The 24,144-nt window shown below is 39.5% G+C and overlaps 1 protein-coding gene across 1 annotated transcript in view; it reads right to left on the minus strand.

Annotated features, from left to right (window-relative positions):
- Positions 1-24,144, minus strand: part of LANCL3 (LanC like 3) — a 54,871-nt gene that overhangs the window by 10,809 nt on the left and 19,918 nt on the right. Inside the window, exons 2-3 of the mRNA XM_025373339.1 lie at positions 11,489-11,612; positions 7,636-7,833 (exon numbers count right to left, since the gene is read on the minus strand). Coding sequence (XP_025229124.1) covers positions 7,636-7,833; positions 11,489-11,612 — 322 coding nt within the window. The remainder of the gene's footprint in view (positions 1-7,635; positions 7,834-11,488; positions 11,613-24,144) is intronic.

A 24,144-nucleotide genomic window follows, 5' to 3' on the forward strand; every position in this document is an offset into this window, starting at 1 on the left:
TAGATTGATAAAATCTTAAATTTAATTTATGAATGGGTTCATATTTAATAATGGGTTCACATACTCTAGTAAGCATTATGTATATTTGGTTATTTGAAGTGGCTAAATATTTGTAATGAATTTGTAGTTTAAAATTTGTAATGTTTATAACTATACACATTTTCTTAAGAGCAAAACTGGGAGTCTTTCCAAGAAAAACAATGCTCCAGAAGGACCTTGCTAAGACTTCTACTTTAGCTGTGAAGTGAGTCCTTCCCACCCTGATTGTTCCAAGGAAAGAACTGTTCCTTCAAAGCTCTTCAACAAAAGTAGTATCAATTACAAGAGAAACAAGAGAAGCAACAGCTATTAATAGAAATGATTTTCCCCAAGTTCTAGGTGTTCATATTCAGTGAGGAGGTTGGTATCACAAGATCACATTCTCTCCTGCATAGCCTACCTTTCTCCTATACAAAAAGTGTGAAAGACTGAAATATAGCTGGTATCTTGACTACTTCATCAATCAGAGTTATCATTGCCTTTCATTGCTTTGACCCTATAGGCTATTTTACAACTCTGTAGAGATAGAAATTGTCTTGTAGAAAACTGATAGTAATGTAAATATTTTTTGTCCCTAGAAGCTCACATTCTGTCTGGTAGAGGTTGACTTCCCTCTGCCTCTGTGGAAGAAGCCAGTTTTGCATTTATTAAGCAAACTTATTTCAGCATTCCTAATGGCCTATATAAATATGTCTACTCTGGATTTTCCTTTGAAACAGTTGTAACACCTTTCTGGTTCCCTCATTAAATAATGAGCTCAGTAAAATGGTTCATACATATTCTTTTTATATTTGTATGAGGGTCATGATTTCATACGCTTTTTAAGTTTATCCTTTAATATACCCTGTGATTAATACTTACATAGCAACAAGCTCTTTGCTTAGTCAGTGTTTTCCAGTCAACTACTGACAATGTTTACCTACAGCATTCTCCTACTTCAGTTTTAGGAACAAAGTATCTTGCACAAACTAAAGGATGATATTGAAAGAACTGAACTTATTTAATCATACATTCATTCATTCATTGCGTCCACTCATTTGACAGTAGTCATTGATTATGTACTGTATGCACAGCTCTAGGCAAGGCTGGCATCATGGGCATGCCACCTGTGCAGGCCTACAGCCCATACTCCTTAAAAGGGTCCCATGTTGAGTTTAATGCTCTGCTATTACCACCTTGAAATTCTTAATAATTTTTCTAAAAAGAACTTGCATTTTCATTTTGCTATGGGCCTCCCAAATTATATAGTCAGTTCCAGCCCTGGGTGATATTAAATAAATGCTAAACATGACTCCTACCCTTCAGGAAGGCACTCTCCAAAAAGGGAGATAAAAATATATGCATATGACTGATACATAATAGGATATATAGTTCATGATGCTGCTGGAACATAAAATAAATGGTTCTCTCAATAATACTAGTGGAATCCGAAAGGTGGAAGTCCCAGGCCGGGTGCGGTGGCTCATGCCTGTAATCCCAGCACTTTGGGAGGCTGAGGCGGGTGGATCACGAGGTCAGGAGATTGAGACCATCCTGGCTAACACGGTGAAACTCCGTCTCTACTAAAAACTACAAAAAATTAGCCGGGCATAGTGGCGGGCGCATGTAGTTCCAGATACTCAGGAGGCTGAGGCAGGAAAATGGCGTGAACCCAGGAGGTGGAGCTTGCAGTGAGCCGAGATCGCGCCACTGCACTCCAGCCTGGGCGAGAGAGCGAGACTCCATCTCAACAACAACAAAAAAAAGAAAGGTGGAAGTTCCCTACAGAGATAGTTAGATGGGGCCTTAAATGGAAGGAGCACTTTTTCAGAACTTTGAAGGATACATACAAAATTCCAGGCCCAAGATGAAGTAGGGAGGGCATTCTATCTAGCACCAAGATTAGCAAGGGCAAAGATATGGAGCCAGGAAGGACAAGCCACATGAAGGCTAGTGGGGCAATGTTCTAACCAACAGACCAGTGGGGAACAAGACTAGACTGGGTTCTGATTATGGATGGTTTTACAAATCTAATTAGATAGCTTGGACTGTACTCTGTGGTCATCAGGGAACCAATGGAAGTGTTTTTGTTGTGGATTGGTTGGCTTTTATTTTTGTATGACAATGTGATTATTATGGACAAAATGTGCCAATTTTAGTGGTGTCAGGAGAGACCTAAAGAAGATAACAGGGTAGCTGTGAGCTGGTTGTTAGCAGAAAGACAAAAATGAAGCCAATGACCTGTACGTTCATCACAGCACTATTCACAGTAGCAAACACATGGAGTCAACCTAGGTGCCCATCAATGGTGGACTGGATAAATAAAATGTGGCACATATACACCACGGAATACTATGCAGCCATAAAAAAAGAGATCATGTCGGGAACATGGATGGCGCTGGAGGCCATTGTCCTTAGGAAATGAATGCAGGAACAGAAAACCAAGTACCACATGTTCTCACTTATAAGAGGGAGTTAAGTGATGAGAACACATGGACACAAAGATAGGAACAATAGACACCAGGGCCTACTTGAGGAGGGAGGGTAGGAAGAGGGTGAGGGTTGAAAAACTACCTGTTTGGTACTATGCTCACTACCTGCATGACAAAATCCTTTGTACACCAAACCCTAGTGACATGCAATTTACCCATGTAACAAACCAGCACATGTACCCTCTGAATCAAAATAAAAGTTGAGAAAACAAAATATAATAAAGTGTTAATTGTATATTATGTAAATTTCACCTCAATAAAAAAAAGAAACAAAAAAGCTTCTTTAAAAAAACCAAAAGCCAATGAAAGAGACATTTTGCAGAACTTGGTAAATGTTTCTATATTAATTGGGCATCTACTATATGCCAGGCACAGTAGTAGGTGCTAAGCTCTTAAAAAGTCTCTATCTTCATGGTGTTTTTCAGCTTAACTGGAAGTATTAATTAGACTACGTGAGGGGAAATAGAAGTCTCATGGAAGCACACAGGACGGCCCCTAGCACACACCTGGTAGAAGGAAATGACTATTAGAGGGGTGACACCATCTAACCTGATTATTGGGGGTTGATAAGGAATTAGCAAGGTGTACTGCATGCTGTTGATGACCTACATGGATCAGCTTTACGTTACCAGCAAGTGCCTCATTTCCCAGTTCCTGTGAAAGTTGGCAACTAACAAAGCTCACTGCTGCATCTTCTTGAGAGATTTGCCCTCAGAAAAATGAGAGGCTATGCTATGCAGCCACCCCTCACAGGGATGACACAGGGATACAAAATATCGGCTTCCTTGCCTCAAGGGAGACCCAGCTTCTTGATATAATCTGTGTTTCTTAGCTTCTCCTCAGACTCAGGGTGAAGCTAGTCTCCAGGTAAGACATGCTCCTCTTTGGCCTATTCTGCTTCCCTGCTCCCTTACAGGTTCCTCTTGATACCAAGCTCTAATTTTAGACCCTGAGGAAAGAGCTTGGTGAAGAAGGAGGGCATTACAGCCAATCAAAGGAAGGTGGGTGGGAAGGCCCTGCTCTTGTTGGCCTCCCTCAGGCTCTAGGTGTCCTTCCTAGATGATTGCTTTAGCCTCCTGTCCCCAGGTCTGCCATGCCTTAAATTCATTCTGTGGCAGAGTGAGTGACCTTTCTAGGACCATAATCTGACCATGACATTCTCCTGCTTAAACTACTAAATGACTTCCTATTACCCAGATGTCTTAGCATGACACAGAAAGCCCTTTGTGACTGAGCTCCTTTTCTATTTTCCCACCTCTTCTCCTCCATTCCCTTCTTGAAACTTTTCACTTCAGTAGAACCAAACCACCTACAGTGCTTTCATGCTTCTTACTACCAATGTGGTTCACTTTTCTTGGAACAAACTTTGTACCTTTCTTGATCTGGCTAACTTACCTTAGGCATCACAACCTCCAGGAAGCCTTCCCCGGACCTGGAGGCAGCATGAGGAACCCCTCTGAGCTTTCATTGATCCTATACAAACTTTAGCACTTACACAAAACCCAATTAAAATTATCTATTTCCATGGCTGCCTCCCCTAATACAGTGCAAACTACTCAAGAGCAGAAACTGTATCTTGTTCACTTTTTTCACACTAGTGTGTGGCATGGTGTCTGGCAAATGCCATGAACCTCATGCATGTCTGTTGACCATAAAGTGCCCCATTTCTCAACCCAGCACAGGCTGATACTGGGGTATGGATGAGAGATGTAGAAGGAAGAAGGGTGAGATGATCTAATTGCTATACCAGGCTATGAGCCCCAGACAGCTTAAAAGGTATTGATCCTGTGGTTCTGGCCAGGGTAAAAGAGCCTCTTCCTGCATCCTGGATCACAGAATGTTACATGGAAGTGACCCTGCAAAACTTCTAAACTAAAATTTAGTAAACCTGTTGGTTCCTAACCCAGCATAATGGAAGCCACAATAAGGCTACTTAATTTAAAAAAAAAAAAAAAAAGGCAATGGTGGGTTTCTTTGCTTTTGATAGGAATCAGGAACCACATCATTTCATCATAGGAACACTAATTATTGTGCATTGATAAGAAGCCTGAGTCAGCAATGATGTATGACTTTGCCAAATGCAACTGGGAAAAGGAATTAATTATTACTTAATAAATATGTTTTAAGAGACTAAACTTTTGAAAATATGGGATCTAATAGGACCTTGTGACAGCCAGACTTGGCACGTATACCTTCAACACACTGGAGAATCACCACTCAGGTCCATTCTGGGTTGTGTAATTTTGCTGAGGCATGTATTGTACAGTGTGCACTACAGAGCTTAATGAACAATGATATCTGCACTGCAAAAGCCTTGTTGTTCTTTATTCAAAGTCACCTACCCAAGAGCCTTTACAAAATGAGTTTTTTTTAAAAAATACCCACACCTGTACTTCATGCAGCGTCAAGGAAATGCACTGTCAGTGTTACCACAGCAGTGATGTAACCTAATGCAGTTGAGTTTATTTTAGCCACAGCATTTGTTTTAATGATTTTGTAAATGACTTTGGTCCTATATTTCAGAATTGTCAAGGTTATGAAGGGGTCACATAAATCTTCCTGTAATACTTTACAGGACTTATTGAGAAAAAAAGCTATATGCCACACAAGGTATTTAAAAACGTCTTGTTCACAAAGTTCTTGGGGCACAACCCTCAGGAATGGCAAGGGACCAAAGTATAAAAGGGGGTCTGTGGTGATCAAAAGATTGAGTTCTGCTACTCAGACTCAAAGTGCTCATTTCACAGATAAAGAGACAAAGGCACAAAAGAAACAAAGTGACCCTTTCTTAAGATCAGTAAACTGGTTAGTGTTGGAGCTGAAATTAGAAGCTGGAGTTATTAACTTAGAGTCAAGAACTATTTCTACACTGCATAAATGATAACTAGGCTTGTCACCTGTGGAGGTGGGTTGAAGGAGCATCAATAGGTAACAATTATAGGAACAGATAAGGTATCATTAATGAAGCTCCACGTTGTGGATTATTTCTGGCAGGCTTTTAATCACAGAATTAGTCTGCTGCCTCAAACCATCTGCACTGTTCATAAATCTACTCTCAAAAATGTTTTCCTTAAATAAATGAAAATTAGTTTATAGTTCGTTTCCTGCATAGCATTTTTGGAGAGTTTACTGTTGCCAACTTCTGCAAAATCTTGGTGGTCTTTGGACTGCACTTATTAGACTTATAATCAATCTTGATGCTGTTTTTAGAGCACCTCTTCAAAGAAAGATCAATACCCTTGAGGTGGGGGTAGGGGTTGGTAGAAATAATGGGCCCCACTTCGTTTTCTATTCATTTTTGAATTGGTTTCGTTTTGGTAGTCCAGTGAATACGTGGACTGAATGATTTTTCTTTAAAACTTATGTTTAATCTTCTCTAGATACTGAACATGAATGATAAAGGAGGAGATAGTCTCCAAAGTGATGAATCCTATGCTGCACTGTTATGATAAATGATTTACAAAGACAGATGGTATTTAGTGTACATAAAGGATGGAATAATTGCCCTGCAAGACACCCACATCAATTAACTGACCCAGTCATTCATTTTAGTAGATTATCTTCCCACTTTTTTCAGGACTTTTACTAGCACATTGAATCCTTTTAAGATATTCTGTGTTTAAATTGGGATGTCTCCAAAATTCAAGGATCCTTGCTGGGATGCTTGGAGGATATCCAGAGACCATCACTGAGAATAATTAAAATAAATAAGAAATGGAAGAATTGAGCATAACAAGAAGGAATATCATTTCCAGCATGGTAAATAACTTGTTTTTTCCCCAAAAAAGGTCAAATTAAAAAGAAATGGGCTCAAATCATAACTGGCAAAAGTTAGCCTAGACATAACACATCATGCATGGATACTGGTACAAGCACACATTTTGAACTTCCTTCGATAGGTAAATGTAGCAGGCAGAAAAAATATGACCAATACACTGCGACTTACATTATTCATCAACTCAATACTATACTTTCAGGGATTATAATTCATCAACTCAAACTGTACCCTCCAAAATGAAATTATAGTTGGATTAAAGACCATTAATTAATGGGAGGAAAAGGTAATGAAACTCAGGTGAAAAACTAAAGAGAAATCAAATATATTTTAAAACTGTGCTTGTGGGATTGAAGCATGGCCTTGAAAATTAAATCGACTCAGAATCTAAGAATTTTGTATTACTTTGGTATTTTAAATCTCTCCCCTGGCCATCTAACCAATATTGACTTATTTATTTGAATCTAACTTTTTTTCAAATTACCCATTCTCTGAAGGCTTAATTAGCAGTGTGATGGAATTTCTTAAAAGTGGGAAAAGATAGGGTTTACTAAATTTCTAGCCTCAATTCCACAGAGTTTACTGGGGATGGCTATTCATGTTTCTAGACATCTTGTTTGGTACTGATGGAAATTCTTATTTGAAGAAGAGTTGTAGAATAGTGCATCCCAACCTTTAAAGTGCACGTGATTTGCCTAAGGATACTGTTAAAATGTAGATTTTGATTCAGTGGGTCTAGGGTGGGGCCTGAGATTCTGGATTTCTATCAAGTTCTCAGTTGTCCGTGCTACTGGTTCCAGGGGCCACATTTTGAATTGCCAGGCTCCAGATCTGCACTATCCAATGTAGCTACTGAGCACTTGAAATGTGGCTAGTCTAAATTGACATTTGATATAAGTATAAAGTATATGCTGGATTTCAAGGACTGAATATTTTTTAAAATATGAAGTATCTCAATTTTTAAATTGTATATACATGGAAATGACAATATTAGGGGTACATTGGGAACTATAATATATACTATTAAAATTAATTTACCTGATTTTACTTTTTTAATGAGGTTACTAAAAATGTAAATTACATATGTGGCTCATATTATACTTCTATTGGACAATGTTAGTTTAACTTTATAAACAAATACATATAGATCATATATTTTAAAATGTAGAGGACGATTTTCAGAAGTTGTTTTACTGATCAGGACATTTGGCTTTGAAAAATTTCATCTCGACCCTTTTATCTCACATAGTAATGACATAAGATGAGATATCCTCAGTTCTCAGAAAAGGAACCTCCCTGTGGCTAACCTAGATGAAAGGCAATGTTTTTAGATAACAGAGTGTGTGAGACCTGGAGCGCCATGGCACCAGTGCACCAGCTCATTCTCTCTCTCGATGGTCTCGCCGAGCTCAGGTGGCCAGTTGCAATTTTGTTCCTGTTCCATGAGAAAGTCCACGCTCTGCCATACCAGCTCCCGATCTGAGGGCTTGAGATGCTCATGGTAAGAAAGAAGCATCTGAAGAATAGACGACAATCCATGAGCTGCCCCTGTATGAACAAACAAGGCATAAAATTCACACAATTGGGAGGACAGCTAGTTTGATTTAGTGAAAAGATCGACAGGATAAAAAACGATAATGCCAATATTACTTGAAAGCTCATATAGCAATGTGATAACTAAGTTGCCTAAGAACTGGGCTTCTAGCAAACTATAGCTTGTAGGCCAAATATGGCTCACTGCCAGTTTTTCTAAATAAAGTTTTATTAAAGAATAGCCATGCTCATTCATTTGCATATTTTCTATAGCTACTTTCTGGCTACAACAGCAGCATTGTATTTGTGACAGAGACCATATGGCCCAGAAAGACAAAAATATTTACTCTCTCTAGCCCTTTACAGAAAGTTTTCTGACCAATATCTGTTTTAGAGAAGAGATCTTTTCAAACTTTGTAATTGAAATATCAGTAGCTTTCATGAAAATGCTCCTAAAATGCTTGAAAATAATTTGGTCTAGGTATCCTAAACATTTATTCTTTTATTCATTCATTCAACACACAAGTATTAAGCATCTACTCTGTACAAGATACTGTTCTAGGTACAGAGGATAGATCACTGCACAAAACAGACTAAATCCCTCATTTGTAATGTTAACACTAGTTATTGATACTCATTTACTTAATCCTTTACATTTAGCACTTGCATATTAGGCACTGTCTAACCCTGGTTATACAGATAAACATGATTTGGTTGACACCCTTGAAGACCTTTCCATCTATTCCAGTGAGATGGCCAGATTTGTAAATAAATAATTAGAACATGAGGTGATAAGTGCTCTGTGAGAGATGTGTACCAGGAGTATGATGGTTAATTCTGTGTGTCAACTTGACTCGGCCATGGAGTGTCCAGATATTTGGTTAAACATCACTTCTGGGTGTGTCTGTGAGGGTGTTTCTGGATAAAAATAACATTTGAACCTGTTTGCTGAGTGAAGCACATTACCCTCTCCAATGTGGGTGGACCTCATCCAATTCACTGAAGGCCTGAATAGAACAAAGAGTCTGAGTAAGAAAAAATTAGTTTGTCCTGCCTGACTGTCTTTGAACTGGGAATTGGCCTTCTCCTGCCTTCAGATTTGGACTCAAACTGGAACTTGTATACATTATTGGCTTTCCTGGATCTGGCTTTCTCAGCCTCCATAATCATGTGAGCCAATTCCTTATAATAAATCATTTAGTTATATAATAAATCATATTCTGTTTGTCTAGAGAACCATGACTACCACAAGGACTAATAGAAGGAATGGAGGAGAGCTTAACTTGGCCTCGGGGTGGAGGGGATGCTGAAGGTTCCATACAGAGAGTGTCATCTGAGCAAAGTCTTGAGAATTCCTAAGATAATTCTGAACTAGCAATGGGTATTGAACTAGCAAAGTCCTGAGCATGCCTTTGGAAAAGAAGTTAGCTTAACAAAGGTAAAAGTCCAGTCCCTCTAGGAGTTTTCACTCATTCCCAGTTAGTAGAATCCTGATTAGTGGGTGGTACTAGGGTCAATATATTCTGATGGCTTGCTCTTTAAACTCAACTCTATAATTTTAAAGCTTTGTTTTTGCATTCAGGCACCTTTTACTTTGCCATACTCAGAACTCTTGACTCCCCGGAAACAGTTTTACAGTTTGTATTCAGTCAAAATTTCTATTGCTCTTAAAATTTGATCATGAAATTTGAAAATATCTTTATTTTGCTGGATTTGAAATTGTTGGGAAAAAAAAGATTGCTTTTCAGGAAAATATTTATGCACTAGATACAAATCTAGTTTAAGCTATATATGTAAAAAGCCAGAATGTTAATTTCTCTAAAGAAAACCTGAAAAATATTGGGAGGCTGAGGTGGGAGGATCACTTGAGCCAAGAATTCAAGGCCAGCCTGGGCAACATAACAAGACCCTGACTCTATAAAAAAAAATTTAAGGATAAAAATTTGACCAGGCATAGTGAAGCAAGCCTGTAGTCCTAGTTACTTGGAAGGCTGAGGCAGGGGGATCACCTGAGCCCAGGAGGTCGAGGTTGCAGTGAGCTATGATCACACCACTGCACTCCAACCTGGGTGACAGAGGGAGACCTTGTCTCAAAAAAATAAAACCAGAAAAATGAATGGAATAGATTAGGGGACTATAGCAGAAACTGTCAGTGCCCTGGCTCATCACCTCATCTACACTCACCATTCAGATGCCTCTTTGTTCCTGCTTCATATCTCAAGCATCTATCATTTTGCCTGAGGCTTTCTTTGGCCACAGGAGCATGCCCTGCCCAAAGGGGCAGGACAGAATTGCTAGGGAATTAACACCTCTAGGAGAAGCCAATCAATAAAGCAGAGAGTTGGTGGAAGAATACCCCAGCTTCTTCACCCCTTGGGTGAAACAATTCTGAGATGTGTTCTATAAAGTCTTTAAGATTCCCTAGGGAAACTGAGCCTCAGTTGTCCACAGTTGCTCATTATTACACACTCAATTAGCTTCTTTCTCTTTCTTGTCTCATTTCTCTGCTCCTCTATCAACACTTTCTGAAATTACCTTTCAAATAAACCTTTTACACCCAAATCCTTGTCTCAGGGCTTGATTTTGGGGAGACTTAAACAGAAATATAAAATTTCTTTGAGAAAACTCATTGAAGTTGTTTATTAGCTATTCATTCATTCATTTGGGTTCCCTAATTATGTGCAAGCTCTGTAGTGAGGTCTAGGAATCACGAAGATAAATGAGAGAAAGTTCCCATCCTGAAGGTGCACAAAGCCTGCTTAGGCAGTTAGGCAGGTAAGCCACTAATTACAGTGTAATAAGGGCTCCAACAGAAGTATGCGCAGGATGACAGCATGTTACCCAGTTTTGCTTTGGGAGAAAACCTGAAACTTGTAAATATTTCTCCAGAGAGGATTCAACAACCCTTCTTCCAAAAGCACAGAACATTTTTCAGCAGATTAATGATGTTTGAGCAGAGTCTTGAAATCTGGGTATAATTATTACAGATTAGATAAAGGGGTTGGGAGAAGTAGGGCATTCTAGGCAAAAGGAACATGGACAAAGGTAGAAAGAGAACACTGCATGTGGGAGACTATGCTGGACAGAACCTGGAGGGTAAAGATAAAGCTTGAGTCTAGAGAAAGAGGCAGGTGGTCCATAAAGGGCCTTGCAAATCTTGCTCAACAGTAATGGTGAGGCACTGAAGGACTTAAAAGAGGAATAACTAATTTCTTTTTTTTTTTTTTTTTTTTTGCATGGCCCAGAGCTCACCATTAGCCATTACTATGCAGTAGTCTGTTATAAATCCACTACTATTAGAAACTTTAAAATGTTAGTGGCTGAATCCTACTTTTCTATTCAGAGGCACTACTTTCAATCGTGTGTGAAAAGTTTTCACAATGTTTCAGCAAAATTAGGCCAATGAGCTTACAATCTAAAATAAAGATATTAGTCTTGAGTGAAAGTAATTGTTGAAATAGCTACATTTCTGTCAGGTAGACTATGAAAATAAATATTAACTTGTGATTTGTGTTATCTATCAGTATAGGTTTTTAAAGAACATTTTAAAATATTTCTTATTAAATGAATCGTAATGACCTATGGCCAAACAAAATCTTCCAGCCTTTATTCCGCATTAATATTAGAGACCTTCTCCATCCTAAAGGCCCATGCCAACACCTTTACTTACCCAAGTATTCAGTTCCATAGTAAGAATACATCAGGGGGAATGGTTTCCTCTTCTTTATGGCATACTGCTTCCCAGAGTCCAGAATTGCCTGGCAAATTGACTTGATCTGTGCTGGAGTCAGCACCTGAATAAGGAAATCCAGAAGTAGAAGTCAAAGCAGGATCTCCTTTTTCCTTAGACACTGAATTTTCTTGCTTAAGAAGTCTAGCATCATATCCACAGATTCCTGTACTATATGTAAATAAACTTAGTCAACCACAATTTATTCTTTTTTTTTACCACTGATTCTTCCTTTGTTGTCAAGTCATCAAATCTGCCCTCTTTAGAAAACTTACTATTTCGGTGGAAAACACACAACTTTATTGCTATAGGTTGCTATAAAATACAAAGACTACCTTATGGTTGTTATATCATTAATCCTTGTCACAGGAACAAGGATTTGCTCAGAAAAGAACAAATAGTCCTAACTGATTATGCTTAATAAAGCTGTTACTCCTGGTGTACGATGTAGGTCTGGCCCAAACAATGGATCTTCAATTTGTGTTATTTAGACTGTGCTTATAAAGACTGTACTTATAAAGCCATGATTCTGTGATAAGCTGCAGTATGACGGACTCACTCTAGGCATTTGTACTACCTGAATGAAACCAAAGTCCAATAGTGTCAACACAAAATAACTTCTAACATCAAAATGACTCTGAATAGAGAATGGCTAAAATGTAATGACTTGTAGTCTTCCATGTTTTATTCAATCTGTCCAGTAGGTTTTAGGATTATAGACATTAAAAGGTTCTCAAGCCTTCAAAGCATCTTTGCATTTATTAAGATTCTGCTCAGGTTAGCCATGTGTTTTGTATCCTGCCCTTCCTGGGACAAATTAGATGTTCCCTTTGGCACACTCCCTTTATGACAGTGACATTTGCTCTGGTGCACAGCACTGTTGTGTTAGATCTCTCTCTGTTGTGTTAGATTTCTCTCTGTTGTGTTAGATCTCTCTCTTTCTCTCTCACTAGACTATCGGTTTTTTGAGAGCAAACACTGTGGCACCTCATAATTTTGGTATCCGTGGCGCCTAACACAGAATTTGAGGGAGGTCCTTCACAGCTGATGAGTGAGTAAATAAGTGACAGGTTAACTGGTATGAGATTCAGAGCCCTCCCTCCCTTCGCTCTTTATTCCCTTCCTCCCTCCTTCTCTCTTTCCCTCCCCTCTGCGATTGTTCCTTAAGTGCCTACTACATTCCAGGCAAGATTGTTCTGGATGCTGGAGATATGACAGTGAGCAAGATAGACAGGACCTGTGCTCTCATGAAGCCAGTCTTCCCAAAAGGTAGACCTGCACAGGAAAGGTACTGGTCAGATTAACCAAAACTAAAAAACATCTAAGTTTAGTCTGATTGAATGAATCTGGGATCAATAAAAAGGCCGTTGGATTTTGGCCTCTCTCCTAAAACTGGCACGTTTAATTTTCCTATCCAATATCCAGCATTAGACCAGCCAATTCCTTTTGAAATAAGTTTCTAATGATTTAATTCATAAATTGCTCCTCTGATTTACCTGGTATTAGAAGGAAAAAATATAATCTGGTTTTGGTTTCCCAAAATCTAGCATTTAATTTGGAAAAATAATTACTTCATGAGGGCACCATTCATTCATTCTGCCAATTAACATTTATTGAGCTACTATTCCAGTAAGGTACCACAATAGGTGTTGTGGAGAAATTCAAGAAACCATAAGACATATTTTTTCCCTACAGGGAAGTTACCATCCAGCACTGGAGATGAGATATAGACAAGAGTCTACAATAGAGCAACTAAAGCTCATGAGCCTAGAGATAGAAAGAAACTTTCTCCTCTTTTTTTTTTTTTTTTCTGTTTGCTGAAATAATGATGTCATGGCTGTCAACTTAAATTTCCCTTTTATGAACCACTCTCTCTGTCTCTTAAGTTTACTCCTCCTAACATTCCTGAAGACACTATCTTCCTATGCGGCATCCCCACTGTCCTATCATATCAGCTCCAAGTCTTCTTTCCTTAGCTTAATAGCAAATTTCTCCTAAATGATTGAATACACCCATTCAAATTGCTACCAGAATTTTCATTTGCTGTTGAAAACATTTACTCTTTGTGCCTTTATCAGTGCCAACTGATCTTAACTACTTAAAATCTTGCATCATCATTTGTCTCAAATCAACCCCTCTTTCTCAGAAACCTGCTAAAACCCCTGAAGGGCATGCGCTTAATAGGACTCTATCCTGATTGAATCCCATAGTCTTCTGGGAATATATTCTGGCTCTGCTCAATATTGATTTTGAATCCATATGACAGAGGCAGTTTTTGTGGTAGGAAGCAGTCACTGAATTTGCAGGGATGTATTCATTTGCATTACTAAAATTTTTCCTATTTGACTTTCATGCCTATAACTGAAAATTGGCTTATTATTTCCCCAGTTGAACATTTATTCATATGTTATGTGTGTGTGTGCATGTCTGTGTACGTGTGTGTTTGCCTGCTTATTTTTAACCCAGAAAAAAATCAACTTATGCTATATGTGGTGCCATCCCCCTTTCTTTCTATCCTGAATCCACAGCTTAGAATAGGGAAAGAGTTTATAAAATATTATTTCAAAACCTCCCATGGTCATGCATCATGTCTGGGTGGTTTCCTCTTATCTCTCAGAAACACTGTGAAAAACAAAGAGAAACCAGCGCTTGTTCAGCTGGATAGAGACCAGTTATGCATGCAGTTCTTTATCTCTGGGAACAGACAAGACCTACCCTTCAGCTTATTGATCAGCAAATAAAAACTAGAAACACAGCCCATTAAAAGCCTGTGTGTGGGGAACACTGAGGAAGAGTATTTTTTGCCCCTGAACAAATAGTACAGAAAGAAGAAGGGAGTTGAGATTCTGGGGTAAGGGCTTGAGCTTGTTCTCCTGTGTGTCTGCTTTCTCAAAGATCCCTCCAGTCTCTAGTACACAGGAGCACATGCATGAGCACACCCACTGCCTCCAAGAAGATGGCCTATGTGCTTTTGAGACACTCTGAGATCCTGGGAATGAGGGAGCAGCATTTCCAGTGGGGGAACAAAAATGACTAGGCATGGCAGAGAGGGACTCCCTGGCCATCAGGCCTTCACCAAAACAAACCCAAATTATTCCCTGTCCTGTAGTTGTAGCCCCTAAGATCAAGGCATTTGTTGATATTTTGGATGGAATAGATTCTTTTCTTTTTACATTGAATTAAAATAAATGAAGATATCTCAAAAATACAAAGCAAATCTGAGGTGGTTTGGTTTATTTTGTTTAGTTTAACTGATTCACTTTACTGACCTTGTGAAATATTCCTATTGGTTTGGCCTCTGAGTATGAAGAGACAAGAGGGCAATAAAGTTCATACTATATTTCTTGGCCCTGCCTGAAAATCATGCTATGACTGAACTACCTCCATGCAGAGGAGAGATGACTTTCTTTTTTAAAAATTGAATAAAGAGACCAAACCACCATTGACTCTTTCCCAAGGCAAGAGTCCTACCTACAGCGCCTCTGAAGTGGCAGTCATTGCTAGCTATATTTCTTTTTCTAGGCATCAAACACCTCCTGCCCCTTCCCCATCAGCATTGATTGAATACACGAATAGCAACTAAATCTTGGGTGTGCCAGTGTCCTAAGGCATACTATGCCAATCAAATTCCTCCTCTCAACAATTTGAAATGCATGTTCAAAAAAAAAAAAAAAAATGAAGCTGTCAGTATTCCCAGCTGCTGCTGAAGACAGGTCAGGAATGGGCCCATGCATAAACTGAGGTCAACAGGGAGTAAGCAGGGGCTGTGAAGGAGAAAAACAGAATAAACCACCCAGCAGTGAGAGTGAAAGGAGACTGGAGCAGATATGCTAAGAGAAACAATGATACCAAGAGAGAAAGTTAGAGGAAAGTAGAGAAAAATAGCTCCCTCTTCCTAACAGTTTAGGGCTACTCCCTTTAGGGCTTCCTGCCAATTTTCCATACAATACCCACCCCCATACTCCTTCCCTTTCCCTTTAATCATTTGAGAGTCTCAGTTTCTTGCAAAAAGAGCCTAATTAGAATAGACATGAATATAAAGCCAAACCTTTCATTTGTCACTTCATCCCTCACATAAACAATCAGTTTTCCTACCTACCATACTAGATCCTTTCAGTCAAAATAACAAAGATATCTGCATCTAGGGTGCATGATAAGGTACATGCGAAGACTCTCTGGGCATGGGACCCAGCATTGGGATTTTTTTTTTTTTTTTTTTCCCTGAGACGGAGTTTCACTCAGTCACCCAGGCTGGAGTGCAGTGGCACGATCTTGGCTCACTGCAACCTCTGCCTCCTGGATTCAAGCAATTCTGCCTCAGCCTCCTGAGTCACTGGAATTACAGGTGCCCACCACCACACCCGGCTAATTTTTTGTATTTTTAGTAGAGATGGAGTTTCACCATGGTTGGCCGGGCTGGTCTCAAACTCCTGACCTTGGGCGACCCGCCCACCTCGGCCTCCCAAAGTGCTGGGATTTCAGGCGTGAGCCACCGCTCCTGGCTGGGATCTTTCTTAAGCTCCCCAGTGGATTACAAAGAGTGGTCAAGGTTAAGAACTACTGCCATAAAATACTAAGTGAATACAAAAATAGTTTTTAAAATCAAAGTAATAATAATATAATGTAATACAATATAATAATAATGATGATGAAGAGGAGGGCTAAAGGGAAAACTAGCAAAAGAACTCCCAGGTATAAAGAAATTCCTTTGGTCTGAGTCATGGAGGACTCAGAATATCTGTCCAGTCTTAAATTATCTGTCCTCAAACTTCTGTCAGTAGCCCATTTGAGACCTCTGATATCTCTAAGAGATATCTGCTCCTCAAAGTGTGGTCCATGGACCAGCAGTAAAGGTATCCTGATAGAAATTCAAATTCCCAGGCCCCAGACCAGACCCAGTGAATTAGAAACTGAATTTTATTTGTTTTAATTTATTTTTTATTGTTTTATTTTACTTTAAGTTCTGGGATACATGTGCAGAATGTGCAGGTTTGTTACATAGGTATACGTGTGTCATGGTGGTTTGCTGTACCTATTGACCTGTCCTCTAAGTTCCCTCCCCGTGCCCCGCATCCCCCAACAAGACCTGGTGTGTGTTGTTCCCCTCCTTGTGTCCATGTGTTCTCATTGTTCAACTACCACTTATGCGTGAGAACATGCAGTGTTTGGTTTTCTTTCCTGTGTTAGTTTGCTGAGAACGATGGCTTCCAGCTTCATCTATGTCCCTGCAAAGGACATGATCTCATTCTTTTTTATGGCTGCATGGTACTCTGTGGTGTATATGTGCCACATTTTCTTTATCCAGTCTACCATTGATGGGCATTTGGGTTGTTTCCATGACTTTGCTATTGTAAACAGTACTGCAATAAACATACATGTGCATGTGTCTTTATAGTAGAATAATTTATATTCCTTTGGGTATATACCCAGTAATGGGATTACTGGGTCAAATGGTATTTCTGGCTCTAGATTCTTGAGGAATCACCATACTATCTTACACAATGGTTGAACTAATTTAGACTCCCACCAACGGCGTAAAAGTGTTCCTATTTCTCCACAGCCTCACCAGCATCTATTGTTTCTTGACTTTTTAATAATTGCCATTCTGACTGGCATGAGAAGGTGTCTCATTGTGGTTTTGATTTGCATTTCTCTAATGATCAGTGATGTTGAGATTTTTTTCATGGTTTTTGGCCATGTAAATGTCTTCTTTTGAGAAGTGTCTGTTCATATCTTTTGCCCACTTTTTGTAGGGTTGTTTTTTTCTTGTAAATTTGTTTAAGTTCCTTGTAAATTCTGGATATTAGACCTTTGTCAGATGAGTATATTGTAAAAATTTTCTCCCATTCTGTACGTCGCCTGTTCACTCTGATGATAGTTTCTTTTGCTATGCAGAAGCACTTTAGTTCAATTAGATCCCATTTGTCAATTTTGGCATTTGTTGCAATTGCTTTTGGTGTTTTCGTCATGAAGTCTTTGCCCATGCCTATGTCTTGAATGGTATTGCCTAGGTTTTCTTCTAGGGTTTTTATGGTTTGGGGTTTTACATTTAAGTCTTTAATCCATCTTGAGTTAATTTTTGTATAAGGTGTAAGGAAGGGGTCCAGTTTCAGTTTTCTGCATATGGCTAGCCAAGAAACTGAATTTTAAAAAGATCACCAGATGGTATTTTGAGAAGCACTGGCTTAAGAAACATTAGCTATAAATTCTTTAAATTTCCCAATGTTAGGTTAGGTCCTGACAACACTATGTATCTGGAATATATAAATCTGACTTTCCACAGATTATTTTTTGTAACTATGACTATCATGGCTTTGGTTTCTATATAAAGGAAAGGTTGATTTTTTAAAAAAGACAAGCTTTTGTAAAACTGCTATTGAAGATATTGTTCACAGTTTTCTAACGCCTCTATACGAAGGCCCAAGTGATAAGCTACCCTCATAGCCCACCTAACAAAGTGAAATGAGAGTTTGTCTTAGTCTTGAGGGCCAAGAGGCAGAGTTAATTCCTGTGCTTAGTGCAGAAACTTCCTTTACCCTAGGGGTTTTGCTATAAACATTTTACCTCTTAAACCTTAAACCATGTTGAATGGTTAATGGTTTCACTGTATTGGTGAATTTTTGTTGTAAACCACCCCAAACACGTTTTTGGAAGTGGATAGAGCCCAAGGAAACATTTTTACAATATACGGAATATGCATCTTAAGGTGACAATGAATTATTAGTGTCGAAGTACAGTTCTAAGTCTTACCTGACAGGCAATCCTCACAGACTCTGAAACAACTGTAAGGAGGTGCTAGACTTCCCACCCTAGGCCTTGCTCAAGCACCACCAACATTATCATGTAATAGTCCAAAATGCCCTGAGTGCCCATCTGCATAGAATGCAGAGTCACTCTGATATCACAGCAAACACATATGTAACAGAGTAAGAATCTGCTATTAACTTAATGTTTTCGCCCAGCAATTTATTTCACCCAATCCTTTGCCTCATCATCCTGTTGGTAGCATAGGCTTCTGCCTAGAGAAAGAAAGAAGCCATCTGACTACCTAATAAACATCAAAATGACTTTTTTGTATGTCTTTTTTTAAAGTTAGAGCTACTGGAATGAGACAAATGACTTTTGATACCCATGGACAATAAAGAAAAATGTGGGTTGTTAGATCCTGGATTTTTTTTTTTTTTAAGATGGAATCTTGCTCTGTTGCCCAGGCTGGAGTGCAGCGGCGTGCTCTCGGCTCACTGCAAGCTCTGCCTCCCAGGTTCATGCCATTCTCCTGCCTCAGACTCCCAAGTAGCTGGGACTACAGGCGTCCGCCACCATGCCCGGCTAATTTTTTGTATTTTTGGTAGAGACGGGGTTTCACTGTGTTAGCCAGGATGGTCCCGATCTCCTGACCTCATGATCTGCCCGCCTCAGTCTCCCAAAGTGCTAGGATTACAGGTGTGAGTCACCACACTCGGCCTCCTGGGTATTTTTAATACTTAAAATTGATACTATAAAACAATAGATTTGAAGGATAGTTCTGAGTAAACTCAGGATGGACATACAAGCTGTTCAAGGTGGGATGAGTTGACATGGAAAAGAAATCAGAAGTTGAAAGTCAGTGTGAGTGTGGTGTCCTGCTTTCCTACCTCCACCCCATCATGCCAAGCCTTAGGAGCCTTACAACAGGCCTCCAGACAGGTTTGGGAATCTACAGTTTGTTAGGATGTGTGCCTCCCTTTTGCCTGGAACTCAGGAAGATGGCAGCCTCAGAGGTGTGTCTCTTGCTTCAGGGTCTGGGACCAGCAAAAGAGATACCACCATGTGGCCTGTCCCATATGAAACAGCAGAAGATGATCCTGAGTTTCCTATGGGCACCGGAACAGAGTAGAAAAACATCTCATCCCCAAAATCAAATTTACTTTTTAAAATGTCCAGTCCAAATCATTTCAAATTAAAAAGTTAGAGAAATTGTTTATACAAAGTCAATATTCACAAGTGGTTAAATTTTTACTTCCTATATCTCTTTGGGGTTGTAGTTCACTTGGAACCCACTAGGTTACAAGAAAGAGCCAGGCCTTTCAGGAAATCTCTGTAGCAGATAAAGATTTACTTAAGGTATTGAGAAGACAGAAATTTGGAGGAGCTTCTTTGAGGCAGAACATCATGAGCACTCTTATAGTGCATAGTGACCTCCAGAGAACATCATGAGCAGAGAAGGTGTTGAGCAAGCTTAAAGAGACAAAATAGGGCTAAAGAAAAACTTTCAAGTAGGAAACTGATCTTGACAAACTGAGTAATTCATGAGTATTATGTGCAAAGCCTATGCTAAGTTGGAGAAACATGGGATCTTAATAATGAGACTAAGTAGACATGCAAAACATGTAAATAATGAAATATTCAGCATTCATTTAAATCCTAAAAGTAGTACGCTAAAGGAGTAACGTGAATGGAGTAAATATTGAGGGCCTCACAGAGGAAGAGGAGTATGAGCTGAGCTTTTGAAGGACAAGTAGGAAGTGGGTAAATGAAAGCATGGGGAAGAGAGGATTTTTAACCTATTGGATGATGGGGGGAGTCCTGTGTATTGGGGCAATGCTTCAAAACCCTCAAGGTGCACACATATTACTTGGGGCTTTTGATAAAAAACAAAGATTCTAATTCAGTAGGTCTAGGGTGGGGCCAGGATTCTGCTACTAACAAGCTCCTTGTTACAACAGTGGTGATGCTGAGGCTGACACTGCTGGTTCATCAACCACACTTGAAGTAGCAAAGGATTATGAAAATAGAGAGGCTGGTTGCAGCAGAGGATTTCTTTTGGAAATGGTGAGACGTTAGACTGAAGGAACAATAGAAGTTCCCAATGATATTCAAGGCAGCGAGAGGAAGCATTAAGCAAAAGTGTTGCATATTATCATTTAAATGATTAGATTACCCAGAAAAGGGACACAGCAACAAAGAGAAATTCTCTTCCAATATTCTGCATGTAAGACAGACATGTCCATATTTGCATGCTCCACTGAGGAGCTCTTTTAGCCAGTGTGCCCAGGTTTGTTATTTTCTTAATTGGTCTCTAAATGGGGCATGTGTGCTGGTGCAGAATGAGCAAGTCCCTTCCATCTGGTTTTCCTGATGCTCCCTGACCATTATTATGCTGGGCTATGAGGAATAGGAGGCAGGTTGCTCTAGTTGATGATTATCTTCCCGTCATTAAAGGGATTCAGCATGGAATTTCAGTTATAAACATTTGGTCCCAGGTACCACTTTACAGTTGTTTCTTTTCCCTTCTCATGTGAAGAAACATAAACCGAGAAAACACTAGAAACCAGAAAAGAAAAACAGGTTTTACCCCATTCTTACAGCCTGACTGCTGGCTTTAAAGATTTATTAGAAGTAGCTGGTAACCCAGTCTGCACCAAGTGTCACTAGATTATTTCATTCTCTTTCCTCTAAGACACTAAATGTCTCAGAGCACAAGCTTCCTTATCTACAAAAACAGGATTATGTGTGTCCCACCTATCTCCTCAGGTAATAATGAGACTTATGAAAAAGCAGTTCCCAACGTTTGACTGCATACTGCAATCACCTGGCGAGCTCTTAAAAATCCCAACGCCCTGTCCACACCCCACACTGATTACATCAGACTCTGGGCGTGGGACCCAGGGATAAGTATCTTTTTTAAACTCTCCAGGTTATTACAAAGAGTGTCAAGGTTGAGAACTACTGACATGAAATACTGAGTTAATGCAAAAGTAGTTTTAAAAAGCAAAGTAATAATACTATGATTATGATAATGAAGAAGAGGAGAGCTACAGGGAAAATATGGAAAAGACCTCCCGAGTATAGAGAAATTCCTTTGGTCTGAGTCACGGAGGAATGGAAGGAGAAACCTGATGTGCACATGAATGAACATGCTGGGTCAGGCCAGAAGTCCACTAAATGCCATCCAGTGTTTCCAACACAGGCACCAATGCACATTGTGAGAGGCTAATGAGGAAACCGCAGAACACAGCAGACAGTGCACTGGACTAGGAATCAGGAGATCAGGGCTTGAGGCTCCATTGGCACCATACCCATGGTTAAGTCATCAGACCTCCATCTCTTCATCTGTAAAATAAAGGGGCTGGACTAGTATCTATTCACTAGGTCACAGCTTCTCAAATGTTAGTGTTCCTAAAAATCATCTAGTGATCTTGCTAAAACACAGCTTCCCAGGCCTCACCCTCAGGGATTCCGACTCAGTAGCTGTGGAGTGGGGCCTGAAGTTTTGCATTTCTAACAAGATCTTGGGTGATGGTGATGCTCCTGGCCAGAAAAGCACCTCTTGAGTAGCACTGTACTAGGTGACATCTAAGATGCAGCTAGGTTCCAAGCTCTATGGTTCTCCAAAGCATTGGGGGAATCTGGTTTTTGAACATAAAAAGGAGAATAGCGTGGTGATAAACAGGGACTTGGGGGTCAGATACACCTGGATTCCAAACTTAGCTTTACCAGTTTCTAGCAGTGTGAATTTGTGAGTTACTTATTCTTTCTTAGCCTCATTCTTCTCATTTGTAAAAAGTCATGATAATATCTACATCACTGGATTGCTGTAAGGATTTCATATAAGATGCTTAGCACAGTTCCTAGCATAAAGCACATGCACAATGCCTGCAAGTGATAGTGAAAAGGGACATCTGAAGTTCAATAGTGACTGAACTCCAGGCCTTGGAAGTTTGAGATCAGCATATTTCTCATAAAATAATCATGCTATTGCCTACTTCTTATACCTCATCTTCCATCCAAGGACCAGCTTATGTCAGCCTGTATTCCTAAATTGTTCTAACTTATAATTCATAAACTAGCAATGTATGACCCTTCATGTCTGTGTATTTACTTTTCTCATCACCACACTTGCAGCCTTCACTGTCCCACTTTTCCCAAAATGACATTCCTTTGCTCTTTCAAAATATCTCTCAGGTTTATCTGGTTTCTAGATACTAACTAACTAAATAACTTTAGACAAATCATGCAACTTCTCTGGACCTCAATTCCTCATCTGGAAAAATAAAAAGTCAGGCTGAGGTGGTCTTTAATGTGTCTTTCACATAGAGCATTTTATGATTCAAGTCTTTATGACATTTATAAATCTATATACTGTATACATATTTGGGCTGTAATTCTGTAATGTGAACATGATAGTATGTTTCAGCAGTTTAATTTCTTAGAGAAAAAGCAAAAAGTCATTTGTGGTGAAACTAGAACACAGGTTCAACTTGTCCTATTCTAGGCATTTTATCAATATGCCTATTTTCTTATGTACTTTCTTCCTAATAGAAAGCTTAAAGGACTAGAACTCTTTGTAGCCTCCTGGCATGAGTTACTTGAATCATCTGCAGTTGTCAATCTCCTGATGTACCCAAAGTGAACAACGACATCAAGACTGAATGCTTTGTTGACTATTTCACATTATACCTTTCTCTAAGTCACTGTTGAATGAGTATGTGATTACAGTATTCTCAAACTGTGGTTCAAAATGTTCAAGTGCCTGTTTGGTACATGATAATGTACTAGAGAGTACAGAAGTATAGGGATGCATAGTTGCTTATTGTCAAATATACAGTACATGCCCTTCTTATTTTGAAAGGCCAATTCTGAATTCATAGTGGCTTACACTATTAGTTAGTGACATCTCTTTTCCCTTTATTTCTTGCTAACTGAATATCAGTTTTATTAGGCTAGCAATTGTGTCTAGCCTTAAGTGACAGTAATTAGCCTTGGCCAAACATGTAAATCCCATTGTCCCTTGCCAAGTACCCTGCATTCCTTGTAGCTAGGGTTGGCTATGTGGCCTCACTTGATCAATGGAGGAATCTGCAGGAGCTTCATGGAAAGCTTTTTGTTTCATAATACATGGAAATAAAATGGACATACATGGCTGTTATCTCCCTTTCCTTTTTTTGGCTGCCTTGAATGCATATGTGAGGCCTGAAGTAGCACACGGCCAATTTGCATCCTGCAGCAATGAGCACGTGGATGAAAGGTCAACATTCTGAGAATGATGGGGGAGAAAGAAAAATCCTGGGATTTTTGGACATTATTGAGCATCTGTACTACAACCAGGACCACATATATCCAGACTCTTGTTATAAGAGAAAATCTAATCCCTTTTTAAAAAGTCACTGTTCATTGGGTTACTTACAGCCAAGCCCACATAAACTGGGCAGCCATAAAGTGCCAATCTAACAACACTGCTAGCCTTCACTACCCTGCAAAGCAATTTTTGCCCACGTCTACCTCTGTTGTCACAGAAACCTCTGACTCTAAAGCTCTTTAAAGTGGGACCGACTGCCTGAGTAGGCAAATTTAAATGCAGTTTCCAGTTCTGACTGCACTCACAAGGTTGCAATTGATTTTTCTCGTTAAGTGCTATCCTAGAGCCCAGGGACAAAGAGTAGAAAACACTCTTTGCTGCCATTGCCCTGGGTGACCTCCCTATTTCTTCCACTTATCCAGCTTCAGGTCAGGGGCAATGGACACCCTCCAATCTGTCACCATGATAGCAGATCCTCAAATCCTTAAGTCACTTTGGGAAGACAAAGAGGAGGCCTGTGGGAGCTTCAGCAATAAGT

This window comes from Theropithecus gelada, chromosome X (genome assembly GCF_003255815.1).
Source record: "Theropithecus gelada isolate Dixy chromosome X, Tgel_1.0, whole genome shotgun sequence".
Lineage (NCBI taxonomy): Eukaryota > Metazoa > Chordata > Mammalia > Primates > Cercopithecidae > Theropithecus > Theropithecus gelada.